Source organism: Pholcus phalangioides, unplaced genomic scaffold (assembly GCF_987345545.1).
Source record: "Pholcus phalangioides strain wild (caught in Gottingen) unplaced genomic scaffold, Ppha-v1.0 ptg000043l_1, whole genome shotgun sequence".
NCBI lineage: Eukaryota > Metazoa > Arthropoda > Arachnida > Araneae > Pholcidae > Pholcus > Pholcus phalangioides.
In genome coordinates, this window is record NW_028301629.1 from 3,776,006 (window position 1) to 3,801,289 (window position 25,284).

The 25,284-nt window shown below is 38.7% G+C and overlaps 1 protein-coding gene across 1 annotated transcript; it reads left to right on the forward strand.

Moving 5' to 3' along the window:
* Positions 1-24,123: 24,123 nt before the first annotated feature.
* Dlc90F (dynein light chain 90F) lies at positions 24,124-24,814 on the forward strand. The gene has a single exon (XM_089255634.1). It carries the CDS (start codon positions 24,212-24,214, stop codon positions 24,545-24,547), a length of 336 nt encoding a protein of 111 aa, XP_089111760.1. The 5' UTR covers positions 24,124-24,211; the 3' UTR covers positions 24,548-24,814.
* Positions 24,815-25,284: the final 470 nt, after the last annotated feature.

Genomic DNA, 25,284 nt, shown 5'->3' on the forward strand with positions numbered 1-25,284 from the left:
TAAATACGTGTAAAGTGCTGTTCTGTAAATAAATCTGTGTTTGTCCGTCGAACCGCTTCTTGTTTTGCAACATCGAAGTCTTGTGGAAATTATCCGGAACAATTTGGTGTCAGAAGTGGGATAATTCAAGACTTGCATGAAAACGAGAAGAATGGACATGAATGAAATGCGAGAACAGCTGAATCAACTGATGTCTGTGATGGGCCAGATGAAAACAGGCATCGAAGAGAATACGAGCAGAGCCATGAGAGACGTCAACACATCCATTGCAGCCGTGAATGACAGGATAGAGGCTACGAGCTCATCTGTCACCGTAGGCGAATAGAAGCGGAGGCGCGCTGCCATCAAAGACGAAGTCACAAACTCCATTGCCGCTGTCAATACGTCCATTGTTGCCGTCAAAGACGATGTCCAAAACTCCATTGCCGCTGTCAATACCTCCATCGCTGCCGTCAAAGACGACGTCACCGCTGTCAATACGTCCATCGCTGCCGTCAAAGAAGATGTCACCACCTCCATTGCTGAAGTCAGAGAAGATGTCGCCGGAGCTGAGGTTTGGAGAAAATTACCTTAAGGACTTCCACCGACTTCAGCTCAACTGCATAAATACGGAAATTTAGTCCTGCCACATCAATAATTTTAAAAATTAAATTGAATTCTCGATTTTTGAAATATTGAATTCACTTGGAGATACGAAGCCCAGAAAATTAAAAATATGAATAATTTGCCGGATCTACTTTTGAGTTGGATATCCATGACGTCGCCATATTGGTTAACTTAGACACGGTTTGCATGTCCCTCAAAGAAAGTGGGAGATATCGCATGATCCAAAAAGCCTCATTGAAGAAAACCCGCTGCCCGGGTATTGTAGCTAGTCACAGATAAAGGCGATAAATTTCAAGTATTTATCACATTTATTAACAATTGATTTCTGCGCATAATCGCCGGTAGAGGGGTGATAAATTTATCAAAATTACCAAGACGATTCATAAATAATTACATTTACCAGTTTCAAGACATAAATCATAGTTTTCCAACCTTTTTTGTCCCACCGCCCTCTTCTTCAGAAATTTTTTTCTCCCATCGCAATCTAACCCATAGGATCCTATGTTGTACCCTTAGCTTCTACCGCCCACGTTGGGAATCACTGACATAAATCTTCCCAAACGACGGAAAAATTTGATGTACAAGCGAATTGAACACAGATTCATTTACATATTATTTTTAAAAAAAATATATTTATATATAATAATTAAACTCTACTTTTTTAACACTATACATAAAACTAATCATTTCAATTTTTTTTATTAAAATTTTTTGAATTCAATTATACGGCAATATAATTTGAAAAATTGGAAAAAAAGTTATTTGATTAAAAAAGAAAAATTCGAAGAAAGAAATCATTAGATGGCGCTGTTTTTAGTCTCAACGCTAATAATAGTATTCACTTATTCTTTCAACTTCCTCCACATCCATATATTGAGTATTGTTCCGGGTCATTTCTCTCACAAGTCCTTGAAATGAGCAGAGGATGGAACAGAACGCAGGACGTCGCAGATTTATTCACAAAACACATATTACATATTTACAAAATCAGAGATCTCCACGGAACGCGACTTGCAAATAGTGGCTCGTCTTCGGACTCAAATTTTACAACTGCTTAGTCCGGAAAGTGGCACCACATGTTTATAGGCAATAGCATCTTTCTATAATATCCATGATTCGCGTAACATCTTTGCATTTCCTGTTTCACATTATCACTGTTCCGAATTGGAGCTGCCGCCAAACGTGCCAATTTGGCAGTATTTCGAAGGATTTTCAAAAAAATTCGCTATTGATTATTTACAGGTTGGAAAATGGCATAAATTATAAAACATAATAAATGATGACTATATCATTTTCGTAACGACATTTCTTAAAAATACTGATATTCTCCATATGTTCACAATAGTGCTAGAAATTTTACCATAAATAACCACACACACACAGCATGTTTTCAAACTGTAGTCAAGTTAATATTTTCAAATTTTTTGTGTGTAATTTGTTTAAGTCAGTAGATGAACACGACACGCGTTTTCTTTAGCAGTTGGACCGTAGAGAAGGTTAAGGCCAATGTATCATAGAATAGTGACACTGACCAGTGTCGAAAAATATTTCCCACTAATGCTGCTATTAACTTCACAAGCACAAATCACACCACAGTTGAAGCTCGGTTCTCATTCAGTGGAACGGTAGAGGGTGATTCCTTCTGCTTTATTGAAGGAAGAAACTAAAGAGCAGCCAAACAAGGGCTGTGCAAGAACAGTTTTGCGGTCTTCTTCAATATTTATTTGCATGCCGCTTCGCACTCGCCCCACGAGAGACCTGATATGGACAGAGATTTACTCATTTTTGCTTCACGCAACCACCGAAAATCAATTTGAGCGGGCCCGCTGAAAGCCTAGCCTTTTCGGGGAGGTTCCAGAATGCAGGGCCATCTTGAAGCAAGGGCATACTGGGTAGTGTAGGTGGATTGGAGACTTCATTGGGAACATCCACGAGACATCATGCCATTTTATAAGGCATTTTCACTGGTGGGGCATTTGGGAAAATGGGCACTCAAAGAGGAAACATCTCCAGTCAGAGGTAGACGGGGGGGGGGGGACATAGGGTATCGTTCCACTTCCCGAGACAATCAAAAATTAAAATATTCTTAAATATTTTCGTAAAAAAAAATAATATCGAATGAGAATGTCTTTTTATGCTACCTTAACAAATTTTTGTTAATTTAATATTATGCTTTTTGAAGGTTAGAAACTCAGATTCTTTGAAAGAGACTATTTGTATCCCTACCCCTCTCCAAATCCCTGTGTGCATATTTTTAGAGCATATTTTGCTACTTTTTTTAGTGCATATATAATCCGGACTCTATTCATAACATATTTATGTTTTCTTACCGTCTCAAAGCAACGGACAATATCTGTTTAATCTGTAATCAGCATATAATACTCATATTTTCGAACACATTCTTTTAAAAATAAATGTTCATACTTAATTTTTTTAATAAACTAAAATCCCAGGACCACAAGGGGGGGAGCCCATATCGCCCCAGGTTGAGAACCACTGATCTAGATTCTAGATCAGTGGTTCTCAACCTTTTTCTGTCCATGGCCCCCTTTCAATCATTTCTCATTCCTGTGGCCCCCCTCCTCTTGCGAACATGAATAATTTTCTATCCCCCCCCCCGTTTTCCCATTAGAAGATAGTTATTAAAATATTGTATGAAGTATATAAATATGTTTGAATTTAATTTGATTAATTTTTAATTTATGAAAATAACGAAAGCGCAAAATAAACGTAATAAAATACAGTAAAAAAAATAGAATAAATTATTTTCAATAAATGTAAATTCTGCGCTTGAAGACGACACAATGACATCAAGTTACTGTACTGGATGAAAAATTTGTATTTTTTCAAATTAGTTTATTTTTGTGTAAATGATTATGGTTTCATCGAGAAAATGTCAGTTGTGTAGCTTCTAAAACACGCATTCTTATAGTAATAAAAATCGCAAAAAGTGGTAGCAAGTAGTTTTATTAATTTCATTCTATTCATGCGGATAAAAGTAGTTAAGAGTAGCCACACAAATGAATCACAATTGAAAAGTTCAACCTTCCACATCGTTTTCAACGATAATACATGTATCAAGGATATAGGTTTATGTTGTAGCCCTACTATGAATTTAAAAAAATGAACTAAAATACGTGTGAAAAATTTTTGAATATTTTCTTGAAACATTCATATTCCAGAGAAATCATGTACGCAGTCAGGGCCGGATTAACCATTAAGCAAAATAAGCACGTGCTTAGGGCATCAGTACTATAGGGGCACCGCACAAAAATATATCATATGGTATTTATTTTTAATGCACGATTTTTTTTCAACGTCGATCATCCGATGGAAGATCCTTTGATTTAAAGAACATTTGATTGATGAGAAACTAATAATATTGCAAACTAGACTTCACATTATTTTGCTCAATTTTTTTATTAGCTTTTCACAATTTTCATAAAGTACGCCCAGGGCTGTCTTAACATTATCATACGCCCAAATACAAAGCTATTTTTCTGATAGAGGCACTACTACATAGCTAAAAATTTCCTACCTACCTATTTGCATATTTACTCTTGAAAATCGGAACCAGGTCTAATTGTCACTTGACACCCCGGAGAAGTGCCCGGATGGGCCCGTGCAGTAAACCAAATTCTACAGAATGAGGACGTGATTTTTGCGGGTCATTAGTAGATCAAATGTGTAGTTTGATCTATAGAAGTAAAAGAAATGCTACCAGGTGTAAATTACAAACTTGAGAATGTATCTAAAAAGAAAAATACCTAATATATATATAACAGTGATTCGTCAGAAATAAGATACCTACTGGCAGGGCAACTGGATACTTGGTTAGCCGGGGCAACTACTCATTTAGGCACCCCCCGTAATGCTGAAATATAGGTTGAATGGTTAAATTTGCGCCCCATTTTGTGATGCGCCCGGACACCAGACCCGCTTCTCCCCTCTTCCCCCCCCCCCACTACTTGCGGCCCTTCCTGTTGGTAATATTATGGTCATTCTAAGATTCAATGGTTTCTCCTTGGAGTGTTGGTACAGCCTTTTTTCATCAACCGTTCGTCGTAGTGGTATGGTTATAATTTTAAAAATTCTCAAAATGTGACCAGAAGTTACCCTGTACGAGTTTTGAGGATGAAAATACAGTGTACACAAAATGATAAATGAAGATTTTTATACGATATCCTCCCTCCCCCGTCCTCTAACTTCCAATTAGAGAGTTGTTGCTCTTTCTCTTCTGAGCCCAACAAACGAATTACATGTTTTTAACTGCATTATTCCCTGAGATATTTAAATTCAAAAATGGGAGAGAGGTCCTTGCTTAGGAGAATTTTGCGGCCTAATTCAAAAAAAAAATTTTGGGGCCCCCTATAAAACTTTTTTATGTAGCTGCTCCCCGACTTACAAACTTTTCGAGTTACTGACGTAAATCTTGAAGGGGAATTTTTTTTTTCCTATTACTCTCATTTTTTCATTATTTCAGGAACGCGTTGATAGTCTGGATCGTAATCAAACACGATCCATTGAGAGGGAATGACATTTAAATTAATTTTACAAAATTCATAAATTATTAATGATAATTAGCGCGCGGTCCACCTGCTGACACTTCATCGTGGAACGAACCATATTGAACAGACGTCAATTTCTGCCATACTTTTAAAGCGCTTCATCATATCTTTATCAAATATACGTTGCAATTCGATAACTTTGATCATTTTTCGAATTTTTTATTGCTATTTTTGTGTAATTAATGTAAATTTATAGAAGTAAAGGAATCAAGTACTGGAATTTCATGACCCCCCCTACAAGAGTGGGGCTGACAGGCAGGATCGTCGTAATAGCATCATAGGCCCTGAGCCAAGGGATTTTTGGAGGCCCTACCTGGAAAATTCTCGAAAAATTCAACTACGTCTCGTTTTTCTGAGGCACCTATTCTCTTGAGGACTTTCGGGCACTGTCCGGGGGGGGGGGGGAAGCATGCGTTAGGACGGCACTGCCTAAGGTTCGCACCACGCATCCTCATTTTTCAGTTTTGAATCTGGTAACCCTATCTGAAGTACACATAAGCCGTATTTTCACTTATTTGTTCGATCATCCATATTGCCAAAATGTTTTTGTGGAAAGAAATAATTATTTTTTCTACATAAAATCGATTCTTGCAAATGTACGAATTTTGTTACCGAAATTTTCGTCTCATAAAAAAATTTCGTGCAAAAAATGACAAAGAACTCTCTTTCTCTTTCATCATTTCATGAGTTGCCTGAAATTTCGAGATTAAATGGCAGCACCAATGGTATATAAATCAAGCCTCCGGAGAGAGTATGACGTCAGCGGTCTCCGCCTTGGCAGTGCTCCAAGAACGGTGTCCCCCAACATCTTTCGTCGGAACATCACGTGACTCGGTGAAAACAAACACGATCCCCCATTATTTTCTTATGGCATAAATAGGAGTTTAGACAATAAATGAAAAAAATAACTTCAGCATGGACGAGATAATTCCAAAATTAATGAAAGTTATAATTTCAGCATTAATGGAAGCAAATATTCTAGAATTAATGTAAGAGATAATTACAGCATTGACAAAAGTGATAATTCCAAAATTAATAATAAAATTAATGAAATAATGAATGAAAGATATAATAATAAAATTAATGAAATAATGAATGAAAGAGATAATAATAAAATTTATGAAATAATGAATGAAAGAGATAATAATAAAATTAATGAAATAATGAATGAAAGAGATAATAATAAAATTAATGAAATAATGAATGAAAGATATAATAATAAAATTAATGAAATAATGAATGAAAGAGATAATAATAAAATTAATGAAATAATGAATGAATGAGATAATAGTAAAATTAATGAAATAATGAATGGAAGAGATAATAAAATTAATGAAATAATGAATGAAAGAGATACTAATAAAATTAATGAAATAATGAATGAAAGAGATACTAATAAAATTAATGAAATAATGAATGAAAGAGATAATAATAAAATTAATGAAATAATGAATGAAAGAGATAATAATAAAATTAATGAAATAGTGAATGAAAGATATAATAATAAAATTAATGAAATAATGAATGAAAGAGATAATAATAAAATTAATGAAAGATAATTCCAGAATGAAGGAAAGGGATAATTCCAGAATGAAGGAAAGGGATAATTCCAGAATGAAGGAAAGGGATAATTCCAAAATTAATGAAAAAGAGATAATTCCGAAATTAATGAAAGAGATAATTCCGAAATTAATGAAAGAGACACTTCCAGAATTAATGAAATATAATTTCAGAATTAATGACAGAAATAATTCCAGCATTAATAGAAGAAATAATTTCAGCATTAATGAAAGAAATAATTCCAGCATTAATAGAAGAAATAATTTCAGCATTAATGAAAGAAATAATTTCAGCATTAATGAAAGAAACAAATCCAGAAATGATGAAAGCAATTATTTCAGAAGTAATGAAAGAAATAATAATTAATAAAGGGAAATAATTCTAGAATTAATGGAAGAATATTCAAGAAATAATGAAGAAAAATTCCAGAAATAATGAAGAAAAATTCCAGAATTAATGAAAGAATATTCAAGAAATAATGAAAGAATATTCAAGAAATAATGAAGAAAAATTCCAGAATTAATGAAAGAATATTCAAGAAATAATGAAAGAATATTCAAGAAATAATGAAAGGATATTCAAGAAATAATGAAAGAATATTCAAGAAATAATGAAATAATGAATGAAAGAGATAATAATAAAATTAATGAAATAATGAATGAAAGAGATAATAATAAAATTAATGAAATAATGAATGAAAGAGATAATAATAAAATTAATGAAATAATGAATGAAAGAGATAATAATAAAATTAATGAAATAATGAATGAAAGAGATAATAATAAAATTAATGAAATAATAAATGAAAGTGAAGGAAAGGGATAATTCCAAAATAATGAAAAAGAGATAATTCCGAAATTAATGAAAGAGACACTTCCAGAATTAATGAAATATAATTTCAGAATTAATGACAGAAATAATTTCAGCATTAATGAAAGAAATAATTTCAGCATTAATGAAAGAAATAATTTCAGCATTAATGAAAGAAACAAATCCAGAAATGATGAAAGCAATTATTTGAGAAATAATGAAAGAAATAATAATTAATAAAGGAAATAATTCTAGAATTAATGAAAGAATATTCAAGAAATAATGAAGAAAAATTCCGGAATTAATGAAAGAATATTCAAGAAATAATGAAGAAAAATTCCAGAATTAATGAAAGAATATTCAAGAAATAATGAAAGGATATTCAAGAAATAATGAAAGAATATTCAAGAAATAATGAAAGGATATTCAAGAAATAATGAAAGAATATTCAAGAAATAATGAAGAAAAATTCCAGAATTAATGAAAGAATATTCAAGAAATAATGAAGAAAAATTCCAGAATTAATGAAAGAATATTCAAGAAATAATGAAGAAAAATTCCAGAATTAATGAAAGAATATTAAAGAAATAATGAAGAAAAATACCAGAATGAATGAAAGAATATTCAAGATATAATGAAGAAAAATTCAAGAATTAATGAAGAAAAATTCAAGAAATAATGAAAGAATATTCAAGAAATAATGAAAGAATATTCAAGAAATAATGAAAGGATATTCAAGAAATAATGAAAGAATATTCAAAAAATAATGAAGAAAAATTCCAGAATTAATGAAAGAATATTCAAGAAATAATGAAGAAAAATTCCAGAATTAATGAAAGAATATTTAAGAAATGATGAAGGAAAATTCAAGAGAAGATGAAAGGAATGATTCCACATTAATGAAAGGAATGATTCCACATTAATGAAAGGAATGATTCCACATTAATGAAAGGAATGATTCCACATTAATGAAAGGAATGATTCCACATTAATGAAAGGAATGATTCCAGTAGTAATGAAAGAAATAACTTAATCTTTTTTCACCTTCATATGAGTTCTATCCTTTTTTTAAATCTTTAAAACCCAATATTTAGAGACCGAACTATACATTTCTATGGAAAAATTGCCAGGCGGGAAGTTTGTTTTCATCGGGTCCCGTAATTTCCTTGTATTTGATGTCGCTGCAGTCGCGATGGCTGGATGCTCCCTCCAGTAATATAATCTCTGTCGTCTGCTTCTCTCCAGGTTACTTGTTTTGGGCGTCTCCTTGTGTCTTGAAAAAATTACTGAACTGGCAGTTTGAACTTCCAGCTCTATTTGTGAGCTTGGCTTGTAGGGAACCGACTTCTTGTCTGTCGTCTGCTCATTAAGAGGTAATTCGTTTTGGACGTCTCCTTATGCTCAAATAAAATAACCGAACTTATAGTTTAAATTTCCAGTTCAGTTTACGAGCATTATTTATAAGGAACTAAGCGGAATAAAGAATATAGTTTTTTTAATTTTAACTTCATCATCACCACATGAGTCACTTTTAAATTTGACATTAGATGGCAGCACATTACTATAAAGTGGAGTGCGAAAAAATGCACTTTTTACGATCTTAAGCCGGATTTTCCTAGGAATTGGTGTTTTGCGCCGCGTGAACTGAAATGTATAATTTCACGTCTTCAGAAACGTGTTACATAATCACGCTGCGCGTTAATGTTTTCCTAGCGGGGCGCATCAGATCAGGTTGGCTATATTATAGTATATGGCCTTGGCATCAGCTACTCTGTTGTCTGCATGCTCCGGTTTGAAGGGAAGGGAAAGAAAACACACAAGAGTGAAGAGAATATCGGCAAAACCGCGGCGCACGACGCATTTGACTCCTCCAGAAGCAGTCGGCCAATGACGCCCTACGTAAAGCGCTGTCGTCAGGCGTATTGCGCTCTTTAGGAAAACAGTCATGCTACTTTCCTTATTGGTGAGTGGGAGGCGTATCGCGCTGGGCGAATCACGTTGCGCGTGGCACAGGAAACCTGCTCCTAGGAAAACCCGGCTTTACCTGTCGTCTGCTTGTGTGGAAGTCCTTTGTTTTGGATGTCTCCTTGGGGATTAAAAAAATTACTGAACTGGAAGTTTGATCTTTCAGGTCAGTTTATAAGCTTTGTTTATAAAGAGCAAAGCTGAGTGAAGAATTTAGTTTTTTATACCTGAGCTTCGTCATCACCACATAAGGCAATTCTGATTTTGAAAGTAGAAAGCAGCACCAACAATATTTTTAAAAATGAATTTCTTAAAGTATTCTAGAGTATTAAAGTAATTTTAATTCCCTTAAAATTGTTAGTGCCATTGCGAATTCGCTGCAAATGCTACAAGGCAAAAAAAAAAAAAACAGCTTTGGCGGACGGCGTAACATTTCGATTCACCCGGTATATACGGGTTTTGTCATTGCGTATCGCAGTGACGAAACTGTTCATGTGAACATATTAATGATTCATTATCAGGATTTAAAGCCCATCGGATAATATAAATAATCAGATTTTCAAATAAGAAAATTATCAATTTGTTGACTTCAATATTTCGATACGGTGAAAATCTGATATTTCGTGGGATGATAAGCTACCTTCAAGTGATTTTTGGTTCATAATGTGGCCGCTCTCTCACAGGAGAACGAAGCAACGTACGTGTTGGCTTAAACACAACACAATATTTCACATAACAGTCCGTACTATATTTACTATACAGGGCGCATAGGCAACGGGGCATATGGCATTTTACTGGCGAACCATTGATCCTAGAGGCATACTTCCAGTTGGAAAAAGTACCCGAATAATGTGTAGTACTCAGATATTTTATTCATGTTGCCAGGGGTTACAGAGTCATTAAAATAAAAATGTTTATGTGGACACCCTGTCCCCCAAAACCCAATTGGAAAGTTGTTTCCCGGTCTCCAACAAAAACATTCATCGTTTCTAAGTGCAATATTCACTGAGATATTCGAAGAAAGTTGGAAAAAAAACCAGCATTAAATACGGGGAAACCGTTTTACCCGCATTTAATGCTATTTTTCCCAAATTTCCTAATTTTTTCGAATTCGCATATCTCGGTGAATCTTGCACTTAGAAACGTGAAATTATTTTAGATGGCATCGGAAAAGACAAAGCAACAACTTCTTAATTAGGTTCTTTGACACGGGGATGGTATAAAAAGTTGGTTTTTTTATTTTATAATTATACAACCCCATACAACATGAATGACATATCTGAGTTGGACACGTGATTTGGATACTTTTTCTAGTTGGGTATGTCTTTAAGACTAACGGCTCGCCAGTAAAGTGCCTGTTAACCATGCAGTCTGCATATACACGTAAAAAAATAGTTTGAGATGAAATACAGTTGTTTCTCGTTTTAACGAATACCGTTATAACGGAAAAAAATATCGTTTTAACGAAAACTTTTCTAATCCCCCGGATAAGTTTACATAGGAACAATATAAAAATCTGAAATTCCTTGTAACGAAATTTCTTTATTACTCCGGTCTCTTGGAGTTCATTACAGTGGGGTTTGACTGTATTCCCACCAAAAAAATCTGATATTTTTCCACTAAAGTAATTGAACTTTTGCAATTTGATCTGAAAACAGTCCTTTTTATAATGATTATGTCATTTTACTTTTATAAATTTGGGAAGGAAACAAAAGGAAGAAAGGGTGGGGAGAAAAAGGGAAAAATGGCCAAGAGAGGGGTTTGGTTGTGCGTAAATGCCTTGAAATTCCACTTGTGCGCAAGGGGATTCGCGCCTCACTTTTTATGACAAAATTTCACATTTATGAGACGTTTGACTATGATCACGATTAATCTCTATACATATATATAGCTTTAAATATTAAAATATTTCATTTATACGAAGTACAATTTCAATTATTTGACATTTTCATTTTGACTCGAACCCCAAATCTTTGGCATTTAGACATCATTTCCAACTATCAAATCCACGAGGTTTTTGCAGATTGTGAAAAAATGCGTCGCTGAATTGGTTTTGCATGCGTATTTTTCAACCATAAGTTTTAGGTTGACAGATACAAAGAGACGCATTGAGCGGGTTATGGACATTTCAAAGTGAAGACTCACGTGAGAATTTATTGCACTTTTCTGAGAAATCAGCAGATGCAATGAGTCTCAAATAAACGGATTTAAATTGCTTTAAATGGGGTCATACGCCATTTTAGAATTTTTTTTTTCTAATGCCCACAACATTGTTCTTGCAGGATAGGAAAATTGCATTGAAATTATTTGGGATGTTGCAGACCAGTAGTAGGCCAGCAGCAGGCTTACATAGTAGGGCTGTTAATAGGAAGCATTACAGTATAGATTAAAAAAACTTTAAAGATATGGTGTCAATCTTAGAGGAAGTCCCAGTACATTATTTGCTTGGATTGCATGTAGAAACCAATCAGCAAACCAAATGACGTTAAGACCGCCTTAAATACACTGGTGTAAGAAATTAAGAGAATTTGCAGACTTGGTTGATTATCTCTAGAACTACTGTACCGATTTTAATGAAATTTGATATGTACATACATTGATACAATACAAAACAAATAACCATTCAATAATTGTAATACACACGCATGATCGTGCGTGACACTCGTTGGAGTCGGAAGGTATGAAACAGCGGTTGCAGAATAAACAAAAAAATGGGTTAATAGGGGGTATGGTCCGCTCTTACAGATATACAGGTCTCGCAGTGTGATTTCATACTTGAAATAAGGCAGTTTATCATTTCCTGTGGCTATTGGTCCCACTCGTTCAGCAACGCTGTTTTCATTCCCTGGATGCTTCCCGGGAAGGGTTGCGAGTTGCAATTGCCCTCCCCAGAGCGTCCCAGACATGCTCTATAGGGTTAAGGTCTGGAGATCTGGCTGGCCAATCCATCCTGCGAATATCCTCACTCTCTAGAAAATCGTCGAGCAGAAGAGCTCAATGTGGCCTCGCGTTATCGTCCATTAAAATGAACTCAGGGCCAACTGCACCCCTGAAAAGGCGAACATAGGGCTCCAAGACCTCATCCCTATACCTCACACCAGTCACAGTGCCTCTTTCAAAGACATGGAGAGGTGTGCGGCCATCCAACATGATGCCCGCAGACCATTAAACCTCCTCCGCCTTAATGGTCGATTTCGCGGACATTGGAGGGTAGGTAGGGCGGGTCCCTGGTTCTCCCCATATGAACGTACGGCGAGAATCGGTGCTTAGGCTGAACCGGGACTCATCAGTGAAGAGAACGGTCGCCCATTGATCCATACTCCAATCTCTATGCTCTCTGCACCATGATAAACGGATTCTCCCGTAGAAGTGAGCGGGACGCAAACAGCAGGTCTTCTTGCAAACAACCCTCTCTCATGAAGTCTTTTGGAAACAGTCACCCTTGATACACGGGTTCCCGTGGCTAAAAAAATGTAATTCCACAAACTTTTTCGTGGCCCCCGTATCAGTAGCCGTGGCTCCCCTTTTGCCAGATTTTCATCCGTGGCCCCCCTGGAATATCCTAGGGCATCCCTGAGGCCATATGGCTCCCGGTTGAGAGCCACTGATCTAGATCATGTTTTTTTTGTTTTGTTTCGTTTGCAAAACTCCCCTTTAAACAATGTCTCTAGAGCAGGGGTTTCCAACGTAGAGTTTTTCGCTGAACCCTTGATGGTTGTAATGCTGTTCAGCGAAACCCTTGATGATTAATGAGACTGTTTCACGGAACATAAAAAAATGTTTGATTATTTAGCAAAAAAAATTGTCCCTACTGCCGATGCCGTCTCAACAGCATCATAGCCTGAGGGAAAAATGAAAGAGGGCTCTTCTTTCGGCATCACCTCTTAATCACGGCCGTATGCAAGAGCGACCTTTGCTTGGAAGAGAGTACAAAAATTGTCTTTCCCAGCAATTTTGAGTTATCACCCCCCACCACCCAAAGGCATTTAAATTAACATAAATCGGTAAAAATAGCACTTGATAAGCAGGGGCGTAGCCAGAAATTTCGTTCGGGGGGGACCACTTTCATTTCGGGGGGGGGACCAAAGTGACAGAACAATGGATTTGGCCATCTTTTTCCATTTTTTCGGTCATTTTCTCACATTTCGGGGGGGACCAGACCCCCAAGTCCCCCCCCCCCCTGGCTACGCCCTTGTTGATAAGGTATTTTCGCAGAATATTTTAATTTTTTAAACCGAAACATTGAACTTTCTTTTAGTTTTTGGTTGGATTGGGAGGAGGCAAGGTCCCCCTATCCCCCCATGTTTAGGGGTCTCTGCTCTTAATATACATATTTATTGGCATAAATAATTGAGCCAGATCTTATCGTGGAACCCCTATTCAACTGAGGGCCCAGCGTGTGCCCCTACAAGGTTGTGGGGCTGGTACAGCTCCAGTCAGTCATCCTCATAATTTTTTGTTTTTCACACTATAAGTTCATATTAGAGAGAGCTAAGAGATATCAGCTTAGGGGCCCTACTACTACACGCACCTCGTACACATTCCTTTACGGAATTTCTCACGAATCGGCACTTGCCGGAATGAATGTTCTCAGTATATGTGCGGCCCTAACGTGTTTGTGTTGCCGAGTTGCACTTGTTTTGTGTTCGTGCTGCCATCTGTCTCCCATTTTATGAAATAAAATTGTAAATACTTGAATTTTCATGCCATGTCAGTACCGTGTTGTTGGTCTGCCTGCTCTCTGCGGAGAGACTTTTTCAAATTGAATTTGACTTTTGCCGGCTTGCATTTGCACCTCCAAGCAGGGAAACCGCAGAAAACCAACTTCAGCCGACTACCACTATGGCGTCAACTATGTCTATGCTGTCAACGGGGTTTCGAACCTGGACCACTCCATAAGCGGGCACCCTTCTGCAAGATCTGGAGAAGGCATAGGTCTCCGTGCCGTGCCCGATTGAGCTCATGGTTGGGAATCAAGAGGTTGGAGCCCCATCATCCCATTTGGAGGCATATTCCCGAATAAAAATCTTTTATTATAACCATCATCAGAGCTCCCGTGCAAGAACTCTGGCATGTGTTTCGAATAATCATGAAACTGCTTGAAATAATCGTGATGCTAATCATTGAATCATAGGTGTTGTTTATATGAGTTGTCGGTTTTTTTTCACACTATAAACTCAATATTGAGGAGTACCCACTAAAGATCTGAGTTTACGGGGGCTGGTTCTATGATGTTGGGGTGGTGGCCGGACATGATGTGCACACAGATACTCGCGAGGAAAGGAAAAATTTTATTCCCACATGAAATGTGCCCTTCAATTTTGTTTCCTTCCTGATGGGGGGTGCGGCATGTTGTCTTTTTATTTCACTTGCACTGACCTGTTTTTCTGCGATCCGATAGAATTTCAAAATAACATATTACCTGATGCATAGCAATATATCGCTGCGTATGTACACGGACGTAAACTTATTAAACATGAAAATATGATGTCAGTCTTAGTTCATTTTTATCCTTAACCGGATAAAACTAAAATTTTATCACCAAAAATATTCCTTTCAGAAAACAACTATACAGTACAGGATGAACAGGGTGGGAAAAAAATTTCATAAAAAATTCATAAAAACCGGAAGAAAAAAAACAAATAAAAAATGGTTTGCAGGGTTAGCATCGCTAGGTCACGGGAATTTTTTTTTAAGACGGGGGGGGTGGGACTCAAAAACAAGCCAATAAGTGGCGCTGGTACGATATCCCGGGTGTATCGATCCGGTCCATCCAATCTGTCGGAACTGAAAGATGTGATCTGCCGAGACGTGTCATGTATACATCCAGACCTGCTGTACTCTGCGGTTGCTTGATTTGTGACTCGCCTGCAATGTGTTATCCCCTATGGTGGTAGTAATATGGAACACATACTGCTGTAAGGGGCCGTTCAAGTATTACGTCAGCAAAGTTTTAGAGATTTTTGACCCCCCCCCTCCCCACCTTGTCAGCAAAACTCTGACCCCCCCCCCGTCAGCAAAATTTTGTCAGCACTGCCCCCTACCTCCTAATGCATATTTGTGGGATCAGAAACGTACGCGGGAGGGGGGCATAGGGGCTCGTGCGCCTTCACCCAAACGGAAGAAAAATATTTTTTTAATGCCAAAAATTTTTAAAAAAAATTAAAATTTTGAAAGAAAATACCTTTGTGTGTGTGTGTGTGTGTTATTATAATCAATTTCTGTTAATTTCAATGCTATTTGAAGGGCAAGAACTCAAAATCGATCTTCAAGAAATTCATTGCGACCCACCCCCCAAGCCATACATGCTGAACCCATGGCCCTCGGGGTTATCTGAGGCACATTTTTACAAATCGCTTAAATGACCCGTGGCACAGAGCATTTAAGTGGCCTGTGGCACATTTTCAGATCACTGAAATAGGCCTCAAAGATCACTTTCACATTCAAAGATCATTTAAGTAACCCGCGACACAGTTCCAGAACACATAAACGATCCGTGGCACATTCTAGAGATCCCTTCAGTGACAGTTTTAGAGCACTTAAGCGGCCCCCATTGCGGTTCTACATCACTCAGGTTACCCAATTCAATTCGCCGACGATAGTTCCGGGAAATCGTCTAGGGACAATTTACTCCGAATCCCTTTCGGGGGGCTAATGCGGGTTTTTTATTGCTTATGAAAAATATTCACAAAGCAAGACAGAAAATATGTACATGATATATACATTATATACATAAAGATATCATGCCGCTATGTAAACCGACATTTTTTTTTTTTGTTTTGTTTTATGCACGTCCATTTATAGCCCTGGTCACAGTTTGTCCCGGGGGTCTCTTGGGTCGTGACGTGGTCGCTCACTTATTGTTCAATGTGCCGTGTTGCTGCCTGTGCTGCCAGTCTGCAGCATCTTCTCGTAGGCTGCTCTGGTCTAGTTGCCTGGTTGCCTATGTCTATCCTTTTTCAGTGTAGTTTCCCGATGCCCTCTTTTTCGAGATAGCGCACGAGATTCTCAAATGTTCGTGATTCTTTTTCGAGCCGGCTCATCCTCCTGAACCACTCCTTCACCAACTCTTGCCTTGGTTTGATCAGGTGGAAGTCTTTTGTGTAAAGGCAGCTGGTGGCATAGTGGAGTGGTTTGCCGACTTACATTTCCGCGCATACATTTGTTGTTGTTAGATATTTTGAATCTCTCGAGGTAGCTGGGGAATGGTCCATGACCAGTAAAGAAAATGACTTTCTCTCGTGGCCATCCCACAGCCCTCCATCCAACTCGAGGCAGGATATCGTGAATCAGTCTGCCTGGGTGTTCGGGTTCGTCCCAGTCCTCCTGCCACATTTTTAATAAGTGGCTTTTGAGGAGTCTTTTGGCATGGGAAGGGGGAAGCTTAATTAACATCGTGCTCTGAACAGATTTAGTTGTTTTCTTGGCGAGCTTATCCACCAACTCGTTGCCATGGATACCAGAATGACCTCGCACCCAGTGCAGGCTGACATTTCTGTTGGTGGTCAGGCAGTTGCGTATCTGTCTGGCATTGTGGTGTCGTGTGAGCGGGTCTCTTATTGCTTCCAGGCTAGCTCTGCTATCCGTGTAAATCCTTATTCTGTCCTCTGTTTTTATGGCTTGCTCTGTAGCCATTTTGAGGGCCCACAGCTCCGCTTGGAAGACACTGCAACCGTCCTGCAGCCTCGAGGCCCATTGATTGGTAGTGATTCCATCAGTCAGCCATATGAGGGCTGCTACCGTGCCGTCCGCTGTTTGGGAGCCGTCTGTGTAGATTGCTTTGCCTTTGGGGTCCACGAGTTGCTCCTCAGTTGTTATCTGGGCATCGATGGGCTCACTGGCAGAGTGTTGGGTCCATCCTATCACATTTCTCTCATAACTGGTTGAGTCAAGATGTATTCCTTTCGGACGTGGTGTTTCTTCCCAGCCTGGCTGATTTTGCAAGGAATTGCGTGATCAAGGCCAACGGAGGGGTACCTGCCAGCACCTGCATTGCCATGGTAGACGTCGTGCGATAACATCTAGTCATGTACTGGAGAAAGCCTCTTTGTGCAGAATTCAGCATGCGCTGCGTTCTAACCGTCATAGGAGACCCCCATGCGGCTGCTCCATATGTAATTATCTTAACCCCAACTTGGGTATAGAGAATCCTTCGGTATTTTGCTTTGAGGCCCCACTGCGGTCCCGCTGCATTCCGCATTCGCTGTAGGGTCCTCATTGCCTTTGCCTTTTGCTCCTTCATGTGTGCTAAAAAATTTAGTTTGCCATCTATGGTTAGGCTTAGACACTTGAGGGCAGTTGTACGTCTAATTGGGTCCCCATTCAGTTTGATAGTGGGACGGGATTTCTCACTAAACCAAATGCACTGGCACTTGTCTGCAGCAATTTCCAAGTCGTACTCTGTTAACCAATCACTGACTATCTTCATCGCAGTCGCCCCTTGAGCCGTCACGCCATTAATTTTCGGGGCCGATAAAAGGAGGAGGACGTCATCTGCATAAGCTTGTATTCTCACTCCTTCCGGCCAATTGCGTTTGAGCAGTTTATCTACCACCAGGATCCATAGTATGGGGCCCGAGCATGACCCCTGCGGGCAGCCTCTGGTCTGGTGATGAGAGACGAACTGTCCTTGTGTCTCCATACCTACAACTCTGTTCAACAGGAGGTTCTCCAGAGTTGCTGTTATTTCACGTGGCGCCAGAATTGATTTTATGAGCTTTCGGAGAATGGGGAATCTCAGTGAATTAAATGCTGCTCCTTTTATGTCCAGGGACCTAAGTGCCACATAGCGGTTGCTTCTTTTTGCCGCATCGATGGCGTCCAGCAGGTTACAGACTGCCTCTTCTGTAGAGCGGCCCATGCGAAAGCCATATTGGTGCTGGTGGAAAAAGTTCACTTTGTGGAGGTGATACGAGAGACGTAGCACCAGAATTCGCTCCAGAATCTTGCCCATGTGTGGCAGCGCGGAACATTCCCAGATTATTTAAGTAATCCGTGGCATATAATTACGGATCACTTGAGTGATGCGTGGCACAGTTCCAGAGCACTTAAGCGGGCTGGACACATTTCCAGAGCACTTGAAGGATCCGTGAAACATTTGGAGATCACTAAAGTGGCTCTTTAGGGGGCTTACCAACAGGGAGAATGTTTAGTTCAAATGCCCAATAACTATCGCAAGGTTTTTTCTGTTTTTGGCGCACCGAATAAGATGAAATTAAGAATATTTCATATCTTCATAAAGGGTGGTTGGTGTCGTAAGCATCATCCAAACCCCCCTCTCCCTTGTCATCAAAAGTCAGCAAATCGGAACCCCCCCCCCCCCATTGATGCTGACGTTATACTTGAATAACCCCTAATAAACGATTTGGAGGCATTCTGTTCGTTATTTGCGTAATTGCGTTTCTTTTTTTGGACTTGTGTACGTCAGCGCCGCCTATCAAATAAAAAACACAAACGCTCCTTCGAAATGAAATTAAAGAAAATAAAGTAAAAATAAAAAGTAAAATTATAAAAATAACTGTATAAAAAGATATAATATAATGATAATATATAGTTTTTGAAGTAATAATATTAGTTAAATTTTCAAGTTTGCTTTATAATTTTAACTGTTGATGTTTGTAAAAAGTAAAGTAATATGAATACTTCTTGGAAAAAACTTCCTACAATTATAATCGAAAAGCGTATAAATTAAAGTGAACCGCTTCTCGGTTATAATTGTACGCTGCGTTATTTACTGATGTTGTTTTACTTTAAAAAAATATTAACTGTTAAAATTTTTCAGCAAATTCATTAATTTCATTTATATTATTACTCAAAAATATTTTTTAATACTGTATTATATTGTTTTTTGTGCTTATATTATTATTCACTGATTCTATTTTTAAAAAGTCATTAATGGTTGTGATTTTATTTGATAGGTGGCAGAACGGGTTCTTAGTTAAGTGATATTTCTCAATATATTGCTGTACTGTATATTCTTATTTTCTAAAAGCCATATTTTGGCTGATTAAATTTTCTTTTTACCCATTTGTTGGTACTAAGGGTCCTTTTTATTATCCAGATAGTGGGCACATTCTCTGTAATTTCACCTGCACAGACCTTTTTTTCTGAGCAGAAGAGCGAAACTCTATGTGCACGCCATTCTGAGACTAAATTAAGTGGAAAGTACCTTAAAACCATGAAAAAATGTCGTAGTTATATGCCAACATTAACAACATAATATAAGATTTTTAGTCCATAAGAATATTTCATATCTTCATAAAGGGTGGTTGGTGTCGTAAGCATCATCCAAACCCCCCCCCCCCACCCAGAAGTCAGCAAACCATCAAAAGTCAGCATATCGGAAACCCCCTCCCATCGATGCTGACGTAATACTTGAATCACCCCTAACAAACGATTTTGGGTGTTATGGACTAAAAATACTCCATTATGTTGTGAATGTTGGCATGTAACTAAGACATTTTTTCATGGTTAATAAGTTTACAAAATATAGACATTTAGTTTTGATGGGTTATAACTTATAACTACCCATTGGAACCCTGTCTCACCAATTATGGTTTTCGGTCATAGACATTTAGTCTCAGAATGGCGTGCACATACAGTTTCTCTCTTCTGCGCAGAAAAAAAAAACCATGTGCAGGTGAAATTACAGAGAATGTGCCCACTATCTGGGGAATAAAAAGGACCCTTGGTACCACCAAAATACAAAATTGTATTCAGCTCAGCAGGGTTTTTTCCTCATTTCAGCCTCATTTGCCACTGAATTCGAGCAATTTACTAGGACCACGTAATTTTATTAGAGCCCCCCCCCCACCCCCTATAACGCGAAAACTTCAGGCACCTGCCAATTTTATTTCTAATATGGAAAACAGACGGCAAAAAACTTCTCGAACACAAGCCACCACACATAACTACGACATCATAGATACGTTATAGTAACGCATAATATGAGAAAGAACTTTCTGGCATGCACCAATTTGCTAGACAATTCCATACAGAAATATTTTGGAAGTACATGTGCGATTGAGTAGTAGTGCATATGTGAAACGTGCTTACGATAAGAGTTGAATCGCATGATGAAAGCGATTGGATAGAAGCGTGAAGATTGTTCTGTATTTTCATATCTTGGATTAAGTTTTGAGAGAGTGGGAGAAAAAAATACTTTCCTTTCTTTTTTTTTATTTCCTCCTATCAATTTTTATATTTTAATCAAAAAAATTTTCCAACCACCATTTTGGGAGATTTTCCAATTTCGTTTTTGGTGTTTGTATTTGTATAAGAGATGATCCAAGTATTACGTTAGCATCGATGGGGAGGGGAAAGGGGTTTCTGATTTGCTGACTTTTCATGACGGGGGGGGGGGGTGAATGATGCTTACGTCATCAGCCACGCTTTATAAAAATACAGTCGAATCCCGTTATAACGATCTCCAAAAGACCGGAGAAATCGCTTCGTTATAACGAAATTTCGTTATGAAGGATTTTCAGGTTTTCACATTGTTCCTATGTAAACTTATCTGGGGAATTAGAAAAAGTGTTCGTCGAAACAAGATTTTCGCTATAAGGGTATTCGTTAAAACGGGATTCGACTGCATCTTACTCGGTGCGCCAAAAACGAGAAAAACCTTTCGCTAGTTTTGTGGGCACCTAAACAAACATTCTCCCCATTGATATACCTGCAGAACCGTTTTAAGTGATCTCTAAATGTTTCGCGGATCCAAGTGATCAGGAAATGTGCCACGCATCACTCAATTGATTCGTAATTATGCCGCATATCACTTAAGTAATCTGGGAATGTGCCGCGAGTAACTTGAGTGATGTAGAAAAGGGCCGCTTAAGTGCTTTAAAACTGTGGCTGTCGCTTAAGGGATCTGTGAATGTGTCACGGGCCTACTTAAGTGGTCTGAAAATGTGCCGCGGGCCACTTAAATGCTCTGGAATTGTGCCACGGGTCACTTAAGCGATCTGTGAATGTGCATCTTATACATATATAGTTCATTTTTACAAAATTAGGTTTGAGGGGGCAGGCCACATCAGATAACCCCCAAGGCCACATTTGGACCGCGGGCCGAGGACTTACTGTATATGTCTTAGAGGGTTCGGTCGCAATGAATTTCTTAAAAAGAAATGTTGAGCTCTTAGCCTTTAAATAGCATTCAAATTAACAGAAATCGATTATACCATATATGAAGGTATTTTCTTTCGAAATTTTATGTATTTATTTTTGAAATTTTTTTTTGCATTAAAAATAAATTTTTGATCACCTGGGAGGGGAGGGGGCAGCCCTCATGCACCCCCCCCCCCCCGCGTAAGTCTCTGATTAAACCAATATGAGTTAGGAGGTAGGGGGCAGAGCTGACGATATTTTGCTGCCGGGGGGAGGAGGTCAAAAATATGGCCAAACATTTGCTGACGTAATACTTGAACGAGACCCTTAAGTACACAAAACATAAAATACAATTAACATTTTTGAATGAATTTAAAAATTAAAATGAATTAATCAATTGAAAATTAAATAATTTTTAATTTGAAAAATATAACATCAACTAAAAGCCGAAAATAATTTTTTCCATGCATAATTTTGAAGCAGGAACAAAAAAATGACTCCTCTCCGAATCTACACAGCCCCCCCCCCCTTCGCTGACCAAAACCTGGCTACTCCACTGCCTTTTCTAAGGAGCCAGTCGGAGAGATTACGAAAGAGATTGCCACGTTATGTATATAGCGTAGCATATGCTCATCTTCAAAAAGCTGCAACCCGCTGCTGTAGGAGAAATTTGCTTTCGTTGGATTCAAAGGAGGGATGTGGCAATATGGAGGAGGCTTGGAAAAAATTCCATATGCGGGGTTGCCTAGGAAAAGGCTGTAAGTTTGTTAGGCTGTAAGTTTGTTGCGTAGCGTGAACCGAATTAGACCATTTCGCGCCGACAGAAACGTGTTACATAATCACGCTACGTGTTTGTGTTTTCCTAGCGAGGCGCATCAGATCAGGGTGGCTATATAAAGTATATGGCTTTATTATCAGCTACTCTGTCGTCTGCATGCTTCGGTTTGAAGGGAAGGAAAAGAAAACACACAAGAGTGAAGAGAATATCGGCAAAACCGCGGCGCACGACGCATTTGACTCCTCCGGAAACAGTCGGCCAATCACGCCCGACGTAAAGCGCTGTCGTGAGCCATATTTCGCTCTGCAGAAAAACAGTAATACTGCTTTCCTTATTGGTGAGTGGACGGCGTGTCGCGCTGTGCGATTCACGTTGCACGCGGCACAGAAAACCTGCTCGTAGGAAAACCCGGCTTTAACTCCTTTCACCGACCTAACCTAGGGTTACCAACTGTTCTCCTTTAGGGGGACATGTTCTACTTTTTGATGTCATTTCAAGCGTCAATAGAGATTTTATTTACCATGGAAAAAAATGATGGCAATTGTGCCCGGATCCGAGGACCTGTCAGACCACCCTTGCGGGGGCTATGGTTCCAACAGAACCCTCTCCCCACAAAGCCAAGAGAAGGGTGTTGGTGGTTCTGGTGCTGGATTAAACGGGGAGCTAAATTCTTTCAAATTATTCAAAATTACACGGGGAGACAATGCATTGCCGCTAGAAAGAGTATCTGGTTGTTACCTCCACCACAATTGTGCCTGGGGGGCACAAGGAAAAAATTTCTAGAGAAAAATCCTAGGAAAAAATTTCAAGTGTGCCCCCTCCTCCTACTGCCCCCTACTCGTCAAGTGTGCCCCCTACTCCAAGGAAACCCCGGCTTAAAGCCAGGTTTTCCTACGAGCAGGTTTCCTGTGCCGCGCACAACCTGATTCGCCCAGCGCGACACGCCGTCCACTCACCAGTAAGAAAAGCAGCATGACTGTTTTCCTACAGAGCGCAATACGCCTGACGACACCGCCTTACGTCGGGCGTGATTGGCCGACTGCTTCTGGAGGAGTCAAATGCGTCGTGCGCCGTGGTTTTGCCGATGTTCTCTTCACTCTTGTGTGTTTTCTTTTCCTTCCCTTCAAACCGGAGCATGCAGACGACATGCCAAATCCATATACTTTATATAGCCACCCTGATATGCGCCTCGCTAGGAAAACACAAACGCGTAGCGTGATTATATAACACGTTTCTGTCGGTGTGAAATAGTCTTATTCGGTTCGCGCTGCGCAACAAACTTATAGGAAAACCCGGTTTTAGCACGACAATAGAAAATTGGTGCTGCTGCTGTCATCTAGGAAGAAAATATTCAAACTAAAACTTTGAGACTGTAGTTTTCAGTTCACTAATTTGCCGATAGATGCTAGCAATCATCCTTCCAATCATGAAGTAATTGATGACCATACTACCCGTAAAACGGGTCATGATGTCCCATTTATTTTGTATATTTAATGAAGCTTCTTCGATTTTTGTTCTCCAGTAAAACCAAATATGACTGATAATATATGAACAAAAATTGAGTATTCATCTCACTTTTTCTGTAATGTTGATTAATTTTCCGCATTTCAGATCCTACTTTTACCGCATTTTTTCCTTGAAGAATATGGTCAGTGTTATACTGAGAGGAAAAAATACAAGACAAAAAACAACAACAACAACCGAAAAGAAAAACTACATCACTGAGTCGCGTCAAGTCATTCCTCGTCTGCTGTTCTGAAAAGGTGTGTGTGTTGACATATTCATTCTCAGGTGTCGTCGTAAATATCGCGACTTAGGAATGGAAGAGAAATCAGAAGACGCGAATTTCGTCGTGGACGAGGTGAGCTCGGTCATAAAGACGGCCATCGACGAGATCATCCATGGCAGCACCTACCAGCACAGCAAAGTCGGGCAGTGGACGAACACCATCGTCGAACACATCCTGAGGCAGCTGACGAAGCTCAACAAGCCCTTCAAGTACGTCGTGACGTGCGTCATCATGCAGAAGAACGGCGCCGGCCTGCACACGGCGACGTCCTGCTGCTGGGACAACACCACGGACGGCAGCTGCACCGTCCGCTGGGAGAACAAAACCATGTACTGCATCGTGTCCGTGTTCGGACTCGCCATCTAAGCTGCCGCCTCCTCGACTTATTGGACATCGGTGCCTTGAACCGTTTATTATGTTTCTAGGGAGGACGTTACCCAATGGACCAGAGCTGGTGCGGGCAGCTCGAGATATGTGTGTGTGTGTTATCTATTTTCTCTATTTATGCTTGAAACGCCCCCTATATATCGACTTATTGTGTTCTGTCAATGCTTTGTTTCTTTGAGGTGTATAAGGTTATAACCTTTGTAGATATCTATATATGTATAATGAAAAGCCTTCGCTTCTATACAATGTCTTCCTTTGAACGTGTCACTTTTCATTTAGGCGATAATTCTATACAGGTGCAGTGTGAGGTCTCGATATAACGATACTCTGTGAACCAAGAAAAAAATATCGCTGTGGAGGGATTTATCATTGTAGCAAGGTTTCACTGTTTGAATAGGAGAGAATATAGTGAGATTGTGGTTGTAATTTTTTTTTTTTCCCAACACTGATTTGATTTGAAAAGATATGAAAAGATATCAAGTGTGTACTACACTCAATCAAATGTATTAAGTTAAGGCCCATTTAGTGAAAGGTAGCATGTGTTAAGTAAAAGCTAGCTACAACGATATTCTATATACAGTGAAACCTGTCAGAATGCACTGCATGCGACGGGAACCTGTCTTCAATAATTAATACTTTGATTTGTACCTTTATAAAACTGGTTTTTCTCTAAAACGGAATAGTATTTGAGTCTTGGCATTTCGTACACGTTTCAT

Coding starts and splice junctions, on each gene's coding strand:
- Dlc90F (XM_089255634.1), top strand. CDS start 24,212: ATGGAAGAGAAATCAGAAGACGCGAATTTCGTCGTGGACGAGGTGAGC.